The sequence below is a fragment of the Fragaria vesca genome, linkage group LG6, assembly GCF_000184155.1.
Source record: "Fragaria vesca subsp. vesca linkage group LG6, FraVesHawaii_1.0, whole genome shotgun sequence".
NCBI lineage: Eukaryota > Viridiplantae > Streptophyta > Magnoliopsida > Rosales > Rosaceae > Fragaria > Fragaria vesca.
The window spans coordinates 34,365,923-34,376,896 of NC_020496.1; the positions used below are offsets into that span (position 1 = coordinate 34,365,923).

Below are 10,974 nucleotides of genomic sequence, written 5' to 3' on the forward strand. Positions count from 1 at the left end.
CAAAAAAATATATATATAGAAAAAATATTAACATTAATTTCGTCACGTATTTAAAATTTATTAACATGACGTCATCATGAGAGTGATCAACTAGACAAGTCTGAATAACTACCTAAATCGTATTGTTTGACGATCATAATTATACAATCTATTCCTCTTTATCACTTTATGGGGTGATCGATAATGATATCTGATATTAGGGTTCTTCATTTTTTTTTTTTTTCAAAGATGAAATTATATGCAAATATTAGCTAAACTAATATTTTTCCTTTATTCCTTATTAATTGTTAGAAAACAAATTAACTCATTAAAATATGTTCATAAGCAATACAATCATGTTGCTCACTATTGAGCTCGATCGAGAAATGTTGAATTTGATCAACTCTATCACTATGTACGTATTGGCCGGAGGTGATTATGTTTGGATTCCATTATGTTTGCTAGCTTATGGAAAAGTAAATTAGTGTATGTAGCACATCCAACATTTCAATTAACCTAATCCAAAAAAGGATATTGTAGGCATAAAGATTGGCATGCGAGTAATTTGGCATTTATATGTAGCCCTATATATATGATAAACCTGACTTGCTACTAATGGACTAAACCGCAATTAGTGCTTCAATCTTTTGGTTTGCCAACACATTTGAGTTGACGGACTTGGTTCTAATTTTGTGTTTGGTCGGATCTTCTCGTGTATATGAATGTGATTGCATAGATCGACCAGGATATGGCAAATCCATACGTCCTTATTAACATTAAATTTGGCACCCAAAATTCAAGCAAACTTGCTCATCTAATACCAATCTCTGCATTGAAGTTGACGAAATTATAGGACAAAATTTGGGATTCTGATTTCTGAGTTTCTTATTTCTCTCTGATTTTTCAACCATTTGAAACAAATGGCCTCTCTCCCCAAAAACCAGAGAAGCCATGGTTGAAAGATGCCTCATAGCAGCTTCTTTGGCAGCTTTGGTTTGCCACCCAAGTTCCACCATAAAATGCTTCAAACCCAAGCCAAGATCACCACAAGAAGACAACCTCAAAGACTCAAAACGACACTTCTCTTCTCCACCAAAAGACCCAAAACGACTTTTAAAGGAAGAAGATGAAGAAAAAGTAATAGTACTGCCTTCAAAACCCCAGAAAAACCTCCACCCTCATCATGCAAGGTGTTCTTCTTCAGAACCTAAGAAGAAGAAGAAACCCATCAAGGCATTTTCGGAGCTTGCTGAGAAAGACCATCCATCAGTTGGGATTGTAGAGAGTGTTGTGAGATCAGGATGGGTTAGTAGTGAAGTAGGCCTCAAGATTGAGAAGGTGTTGAGGGTTAACAATAGTAAAAATGTGCTTCGAAGTTTTGAAGGGTACAGAGAAGACGTGAAAGCTACCTACAAAAAGGGTAGGATTTTAAAGAAGATAGAGAGGTTGGTGGTTGATGGGAATGAGCTTTTGCAATTCCATGGTGCAACAGTTACTTGCTCTCTAGGCATCAATGGTGAGACTAGAGTTTGTCAAAGGAAATGCTGCCAAGTCTGCAGAATGATAGCTTCAGAGTTTTCCGACGATGATGGGACAATGTCGTTCTTCGGGAGCAGCTGGATGGCGCATCAGAAGATGAGCAGGGAGTGCTTGAAGAAAAAGGTGTGTGCAAGGAAGGCTCTGGTGATATGTAGAGTGATTGCTGGCCGAATTGCTCATTTTCATGCGCATGGACTCATGGATAATGATGGGGGTGAGTTTGATTCTGTTATGGCATGGACTGGGGATCAGTTTAGCGATTCGAAAGAGCTCTTGATTTTGAATTCGGAGGCTGTTCTTCCTTGCTTTGTGATCATATACAATGTCGAAAAGCCTTCATGATTCCAAAGATTTTTTGCAGTCTCTTTCTTATTGAAGATTCATTTTCAGCTTATATAGACCTTGCCGTTGTTAGGTTCTTATATATTAGTAAAGCAATATGTTACATCAGAGATGGAAACATGAGTGATACTCAACACGGTCAGAAATTCAGAATACAGATTGTTACCGAATCCAGTACGTCATACATAATCTTCTTTGTAATGTAAGGTGCAAACAGAAACAAGGTACAAACAGAAGACCACCCAAAGACAAAAATTAGGATCCCATCTGTCTTAAACTACGCAAACTTAAACAGCAGGCAGTAGTATTCCTCATTTTCACATTTTGTATTTTGCGGACGGCAATGACCTGCATCTTGAATACCAACTGGCAATTGTGAATGTCCAGTCTTCATGTCACAATCAGTATTCACTTTGAATGTCAATGCCAAAGCCCTCCCAACTGCTCATCCTGCTAGTCAATCACTAAGCTCAACATTTCAGCACAGCTTCCGTCCACTGAAACTCTGATATGACAGCCAATGATATTAACTTCAAAGCCTGATTGTTCTGCAAATTAGCATGCTTGGAATTTGAATAAGTTATCTCAGAAAGTTGGATATGAAAACAGAGTTGAATCTAATAAAACTTATTCATTATCACATGTTTGATATCTAAGGTGCTTCCAGCTTGCTAGCATTTGATATGAACAAGGCGGAACCTGATACACCCATTTACAAGAAAAAGCGTGCATCAAATTCGAAACAACAACAAATCAATCAATCAGTGAATCCTCATTTAGCTCGGAATTCACTTAATACACAAAATCCTCATTAGACTAAATCTGGATACCAGAAGGAGAAGCACACCATGATTAAGAAAGTTAAAGAGAACATGATCTTTAAAAGCTAGATCAATATTAGAAAAAAAGGGCAGGTATGTCCCATGTGGTTGAGGCGTTGAGTTCACCATTTAAAAATCTAAACTAATCACAAGCTAATACACAGGATCTCTAATATCATTTTCTTAGAATACCAGTGGAAGTCAATGATACACTGAAAGCTGTAACATGACAGATTCTGACTATCTATATTACGAGACGAAGATCACCTGTCCTGCAATGATTATGTTTAGGATCATGAACCCAAGTTTCTTGAAGCCAGTTTGTCCCCATGCAAGGTAATCTTCCAGCAATCAGCTTGAAATATAAAAACAGAAAATCTTTTTGGCACCACTGCATAACCCCAAACAAAAGAATAAAATAAATCTGTCAGCATCAAAAATATCAATTTACAACACAAATGGACAGTTATTATTCATCATTTCATAACCAAATATAAAAGAAACTTGACGATGAACTCATTTAATGTATAAGAAACTCATGAAAGTGAAACAAGTAAAATAAATACAATACATGAATAAACTCAGTCCAAGAGACGTTTTCATTTGCAAACTGTAAAGCCACATCCAATCTACACATAACATAATGCAAAGAGCCATACTGCATTATGAACATTACCCAGTCTTTCCACCCCATAACATGCAGATGTACATGCTTAACTTCCTTACAATGTTATATATATTTATTAGATACAACTAACTTTGAAGTTTGAAATAGCAGAAAATATACCTCGGAATTTATCATCTTCCGTAATTATGCCAAATGTTTCTGCTGTTTCACGAATCATGACACCACTCACTCCAGTGTAGGAAGTTACTTTACAGTCAACAACTGCCAAAAAATAGACAGCTAAGGTAGTGAGTATCAACACACTGAGAGAAAGCAAACTACTGCCTTAGTTAAGCTTGTACGAGAAATCAAGAATCATTCCAGACATTTCAAATTGCAGTCAGCAACTCAGCATTTCACTGAGCCATGGCATACTAGTATGGAAGATGAGAAGTATTTTTCTTGTTGCCATTCATATAAGAACAAAACAACAAAGTAATCTTAATGCAAGCAGGAGATTAATGTTCTATATATATCCTTCCTGAAACTTGATGGATCGTAGTTTCCACTATGGTGATGACCTTTCAACTTATATATTCATATATGTCCTTTACATATGGTGTCCCACAAAAGTTCAAGCCTGATTAGAATTGCGTGAGCAAAAGTATGAATGAAGTTTACATCCTTGACAAGCAAAAAGCTAATAAAGTATTCATCCGTACACCTCATTAAAGAAAAGAGTTCCGAATATATGACCTGAAATAATAGCACCATGTAGATCTGCAACAAGAAGAGATTGAGCCAGCTGTGTTTTCCTACATGATTGAATTAAATTATGGTTACATCATCGTACATAAAAAACTAAGCACAAATATGTAAATACTGACAAAGAACAAGGCCTTCATACCCAGTGGTTTTGAGAAGTTGTGAAATATAGCCTTTCCACATCTCATGCATTGGCTTAAATTTAACATAGCTGCATCCAAAAATATATATGTGAGCTAAATATTGGAAAAGAAGGCATTACAAAATTGTTTAAATGATATTATCAGTTTATCACAGAATACATCTCTCCAGCAACTGAAGTGAAATTGAGTACTAGCTTGGATCTTAGATTTTACGCTTGATCAGCCAGCCATTTTGGCATCGGCCATCCACATTTTATTTATTTGGACAAACGAATACGTATTTGCAATTTTACTACTCACAAAGAAGCAAAACAGCAGAAAAAAAAAAGTATATGCTGAGAAATAGTAAGCTCACCTATGGAGCTCTTGCGGAAAATCAAACAATCCATTCTTCTTTTGCTGTTTCATCGACATACGCTTCCTAGACCGCTTTGAATTACTCCGCGACGCCCTGGCACGGGCCCCAAAACCTCCACGTCCTTGCACATAATTATCAAGGAGCATCCAATTGTCGATCCTCTTGCTTCTTGATCCTTGCATATACTTCTGCGCAGAGTCACCACTCTGAAGAAGCTCGTGCAAGACATTATCGACTTTACTTTCTTTTCTACCAGAGGCCTACATTTCGCAACACAAATACTGAGCCCACAAGTCAAACCAATTACCTTCTACTTCAAATTCACAGAAAAACTGAGCAAGTACCTCAACATTACTAGCTTTGAGTAGATTCTCATGTATAGGCTGAGAAAGCTTTGAATATGTTGGACCACTTTCGTCGATATCTTTATAAAGAATTCAAGCAAACAAATTCACAGTTACTACTATTTTCTCGAATCAAATCAAAGTAAATAAAATAAGCTTAAATACACAAAACTGAACATACCTTGAGAATTCACATAACCAGCAAAGGTGAAATTTCCTGCAACAAAAAGTAAAATTAATCAAAATCAACTAATTACACAATACTAAAGCTCATATTTACAGTGAAGAAACACAAAAATTAAACCTTTCTTGGATGGAGTTGCGGTCGATACATTAGCTAACTTCGGTGAAGAATCAACGGCTGAAGAAATTGCGGTATGCGGTTTCTTTGCAGCTCCTTCGGTTTTCAATCGCTTTGTGTTCTTGGTCTGGTGTAAATCAAGTTCGGCTTTGGCAGCTTCGAACCTTCGCTCTAATGCCTGCAAAGTGCGCTGCCGTTGATCCTGAACCACCGGCTCACTAGCCATGGGAGCTTCGCAAGAATTTAAAGCCTTTTGGGAGTTTTATCCTGCAAAGTGTTCTGTACATCAGCGGCGCGCGCGAAGAAGACGACGCTCAGTGCTGCAAAACGCACCGTTTTGGTTTAGGGATCCTATGAGTTTGCCACTGGTTTATACCAATATTTACCGATTACCGTTAGGACTACAATATTCTCAATTTTAGAACGTGGTTATTAAGACCTCCAGATTTATTCAATATACTTTTACATGTTTTAACTTATTGAATTACAAATATAACCTCGTATAAAATAACAGTAATAGACATTAAATTTCACAAAAAAATAAATAAAATCGTAATCACATTAGTATTCTTTCCTTCTTTTTTTTATTCAAGTTAATGATACAAAACGGAGTCTATAAACCCTAAACCTGAGTGCAACCATTGCTTAAAGAACTACTACACCTAATGGAAGAATCTCCATTGACGAAGACACAATCCTCTGTTTTAAAACCTTCAAACAAGGTATCTTTTCAATACTAATATAATTTTTGTTTCGATTCATGATATGTTCTTCTTCTTTTTCCTCCTGATTTTCGCTTGGTTTAGGAAACGTCTTCTTCATAATCTTCTTCTTGGTCTTCTTCTTCCTCGTCTTGTTCTTCTTCTTATGAAGGAATCTTCTCCTCGAGAACATGCTTCATGGAGTGGTGGTCGGCAAGATTGGTCTTTTTAAGGTTTTTTTTCTAGGTCGAAGGGTTTTGGGTGCATATATATGGATATTTTTTATAGCTTTTTTCTTTCTTTTCTGGAACATTAATATGAAAATGTCATCGCTACTCTACAAGAGAAAGGTCATACTTCAATAGTTATTGTGAATGAATCTTCTCCTCGAGGACTTGCTTCATAGAGTGGTGGTCGACGAGATTGACCTTCTTAGGGTTTTCTTCTAGGTCAAAGGTTTCTGGGTGCATATCATTAATTTATGTATTTTTTTGTTTTGCAATTGATTGTGAAAAAGATTTTTTTTTAATTGTTGTCATCGAAAAATCGTTCTTACAACTTGATCAAATAATAGCATTCTATGACAAAAAAAAATAAATTAAAATAAAAAAAATCAAGGAATTGAGGTTGCCAAAGAGGTTTTCATGAAAAAAGAAAAGAAGAAAAAAGAAATCAAGCAATTAAGTTCTGAAATAGATGTTTGCATGCAAAAAGAAAAAAAAGAAAAGTAAAGTGTTGGAGGTCTAGAGGGCGAATAAGAGGTATAATGAGTAAATTATTGAAATATATATGAATAACAAACCTAAGGTTATTTTAGGAATTTAAAAGGAGATCTAATGAGCAAATACTTGTTTTTAAAAATAAAAAGGGAGGTGTAAAAAGACAGAGAGGTATACTGAGCAAATTTAGAGGTCCCAATAGCCGCACTCATATGATACCCAAATTAGAATAGATCCATATACCAAGGCCAAGCTAGTCACTACCAGGACAAGCACTTTAGCCGACGCAAAATTTTCGTCGGCCTGTTAGCTTAATTCGTCGGCTAAGATCTCGTTGGCTAAGATTTCGTCGGGAAAAGGTCGTCTGTGATGACTTTAGCCGACGAAAAAAAAAATTTCGTCGGCTATAGTCCCGCAGTTTAGCCGACGAAAAACATGTAGTCGGTTTTTTTCCCAGACTTTAGCCGACGAAACAATTAAGATATTCGTCGGATAAAGTCTGTAATAAAAAAATTTTTCCCAGACTATAGCCGACGAAATATAGTATGTTTCGTCGGCTAAACCTTATAAAAAAATAACTATAGCCGACGAAATATAGTCTGTTTCGTCGGCTAAACCTTATAAAAAAATTTTAAAATAACTATAGCCGACGAAATATGCCATAATTCGTCGGCTAAACCTTATAAAAAATTTAAAAATACTATAGCCGACGAATAAACCTTTAAATATCGTCGGCTAAACCTTTAAATATCGTCGGCTAAAGTTGCTGGTTTTTGAAAAAAAAACTGCAGAAACTTTCGGCCACCTCCAATCACCACCAAAATTTAACAGAATCTTCCTCTCAACATTTCGAACAACTTTCTAGAAGAAGTCGAAGCCCAATTCTAAGCCTAAACAAGTTAATTGAATCAAAATATAAAAATCCCCAATTTTAAACCCTAAAAACTTCTAATCTTCGATTCTCCTTACACACACCGAATCGAGCTACCAAATTCTAGGGGAATGTAGTACTAATCAAACTCAACTTATCCATATATAGAACTCACCAAATGGTGACCTGAGGAAGGAGAAATTCGATCGACACCGAATCCGAAACGGCGGAGTTTTGGAGCTCGATTTATCCCTCACGGCGGCGCCACTCGATGCACCACCTGTCCAGCAATGAAGTAGAGACGACGGCGAAGCTTTTGGGACAAGTGTGGCGGTCTCCGGTGGCTTGACGGCGGAGCTAGGCCGAGAAGAAAATCTGGCAAGCAAAATAGACTTCTTACCATCCACCTGCGGTAAAACTCCTATATAAAGAACTTTAGCCGACGAAATTCTTTATTTTCTTTGGCTAAACTCTTTTGAAAATTTTGGTTGACCGCAAAAAAATTTTGATTGAAAATTTTCCTCCAAATTTGGTTTACCGCCCAAAAATTTTTGACCTTAGCCGACGATTTTTTTAATATCTCGTCGGCTAAAGTCTATAAATTCACGAAAACGCTCATATCTCCCTCTATATTACGTAGTTTAGTCAAACATTCCACACGAAAAACTTTCACGTAGATGAGACGCAACCGCTTATATAAAAATTTTGAGACATTTACCTTCCGACGATAGGGCTCCCCATAGGGAATAATAACGGTAAATAGGGTTGATCGCTACTATCGGCACCGAGACTTTACCCGATTTATGTGATTTTTGAACCATAGCCGTATTTCACCATTCTGAACACATCTTATTTCACGAGATTTTTGATAATTTTGCTTCCTATATAGAGTTGGTTCACAAAATTGTATAACCTACTAAACAAGTTATACAACATTAGTAGACATGTTGTGATTCCGATGACTAAAATTCACAAACCAAAATTCGACCGTCAGATATGATCATTATGATGAAAGATGTCTATGGTAAAAAATTCAACTGGATCTGACAACGTTAAGGACTCGATCGAAACGGTCAACCCTAATCCATCGTCACTTATCACACGAAAACGCTCATATCTCCCTCTATATTACGTGGTTTGGTCAAACCTTCCACACAAAAAACTCTCACATAGATGAGACGCAACTGCCCATATAAAAATTTTGAGACATTTACCTTCCGACGATAGGGCTCCCCATAAGGAATAATAACGGTAAATAGTACACGTTGTGTTTCCGATGACTAAAATTTACAAACCAAAATTCGACCGTCAGATATGATCATTATGACGAAAGATGTCTATGGTAAAAAATTCAACTGGATTCGACAACGTTAAGGGCTCGATCAAAACGGTCAACTCTAATCATAAATAAGAAAACTGCATTTTGAAGCCCTAAACGGACTCGGATGGCCAAAAAGGCACATACATCATGGCAATAGCGATGAGTTTGACTCGTAGGGACGTTACGCTTCCAGAAAGGTATCACAATAATCAATCGGACACCAAAAACCAAATCTGCAGCATAGTGAATAATAAGGGTAAATTGCATTGACCGCAACTAACGGCACCGAGAATTTACCGGAATACCGTGATTTTTCAACTATAGACGTATTTCACCATTCTGGTCATATCTTATTTCACGACTTTTTTGCGTTTGAAGGTTCTACGTATAGTTTTTTTTCCCAGATGAGTTGTTGTCCAGATCTGCAAATATAAGGCACTTTAGCCGACGAAATTATATTTTTTGTCAGCTAAACTTTTAAAAATTTCATCGGCTAAAGTTCACAGACTATAGCCGACGAAAAAAATTATTCAGACGACGAAATTTTAATTTCGTCGGCTAAAGTTGACCATAGCCGACGAAAATTTTTAATTAGCCGACGAAGGAAAATTTCGTCGGCCTGGTTTTTTTATTTTCGTCGGCTAAAGTCTTTCTTCTGGTAGTGAGTATTCTACTCATCCCTAGCCCTCCATTAAAACTGGAAAGAGGAAGAGGGCCAACGTTGAAACTTAAAAGCAAATTTTAAATCACAGGAACAATGATGAACTAACTTAGAAATAATTCGTCGGGAAAATAAAGTGATGAACTAAATTGAGAAGACGAAGCAGGCTCTACGAATTGAGAGTTCAGGGTTTAAACTGAATCACTAAATTGAGTCATTTATCTTATCAAAGATATACTGAGTCAAGACCATAAACTTCGAGACGAACCGGTTCGGGATTATCTGAATTGAAAGTCTGAGACCGGTTTGGGATTTTAGGGAATGTTCTTCGTCTTTTGTATTCTAAACGAAATACATTAAAACAATCAAAACATTTGACGGCTCATATCAGAATCATCAGATATAACCTAAAATAGATTTAATTATCAAATGTGTCACGACACGACGGGCCTTAACGAACCATTATCAGTCCCGTATCTTGTCCCGCTAAATATTAGAACAAGATGATTAGAGACTACAGTATTTTATGTCCAGTCCTAATGAGAAATCTCAAACTAATTGGTTAAAAATATTGTTCCATTTTCACACATATTTGTTTATATTAATATTTTTTCATCATGCCATTATAATGTGTTGCGAGCATGATTTTCTGATTTTGTTTTATTTAAAAACTATCTCGTGTGACACTGTTTTATATATTGTCAAATTTTACTGACTTTATTGTCTCAGGTCTTTAGAGTGGTGGAATTTCATTAGCACTTTATGTTTTAGTTATCCCCCATCAATCCTTTTCTCAATTGTATATGATATGTATTAATGAAAATGATAGACTATAATTTTTAAGATATTGGAGTAAACTAATAGCATAACTCGTAGATTTAGGTATGGTGATGTTATTAACACACATATTTTTGCTATTAACACATCTCATCTATGTTCTTATCCACACGTTTCAATTTTATTTACAAGTTTGTCACTTTAATTTGTTTCATGATTGACTCTCATCATAGATGACGTGTGTTAATAGAAAAAATAAGTGTATTAATAGCACCACCATTAATTTGTTTCATGATTGACTATCATCAAAGATGAAGTGTGTTAATAGAAAAAAATGAGTGTAGTAATAGCAACACCATTAATGTGTTATATGTTAGTAGAGTTTAATGGCAACTTATCAAAATAACAAGAAGGTGTATAAGATAATCGATGTATTTAGTGGCTAATAATGAGATTTTGTTCTTCATTTTAATCACCCTATAATTTAATTCATATTTAAATTTTTTTAATGTATTAGAAGTATAAACGTATAAAAAATCAGTTTTCAGTAATAAAAAGTTGGTACACATAGTACACATAAACAATACACTATCATGAGCCACATACTTGAGTGACTTGACGTTTGTTAGATTAATGCATCATTACTTACTAGCTAATTTAAAACAGTATATATTTCATCAACTTTCACCAATCAGATTCGAATGAAGGACTTCTACCATGTTAAG

The 10,974-nt window shown here is 35.8% G+C and overlaps 1 protein-coding gene across 1 annotated transcript; it reads right to left on the minus strand.

The window, feature by feature from the left end:
• Positions 1-2,000: 2,000 nt before the first annotated feature.
• Positions 2,001-5,442, minus strand: LOC101301798. The gene is made up of 9 exons (XM_004304352.1): positions 5,203-5,442; positions 5,080-5,115; positions 4,899-4,978; positions 4,552-4,814; positions 4,196-4,264; positions 4,045-4,103; positions 3,469-3,570; positions 2,949-3,072; positions 2,001-2,408 (listed from the first exon to the last, which is right to left on the minus strand). The coding sequence occupies exons 1-8, from the start codon at positions 5,423-5,425 to the stop codon at positions 2,975-2,977; spliced, it is 930 nt and encodes a 309-aa protein (XP_004304400.1). The 5' UTR covers positions 5,426-5,442; the 3' UTR covers positions 2,001-2,408; positions 2,949-2,974.
• Positions 5,443-10,974: the final 5,532 nt, after the last annotated feature.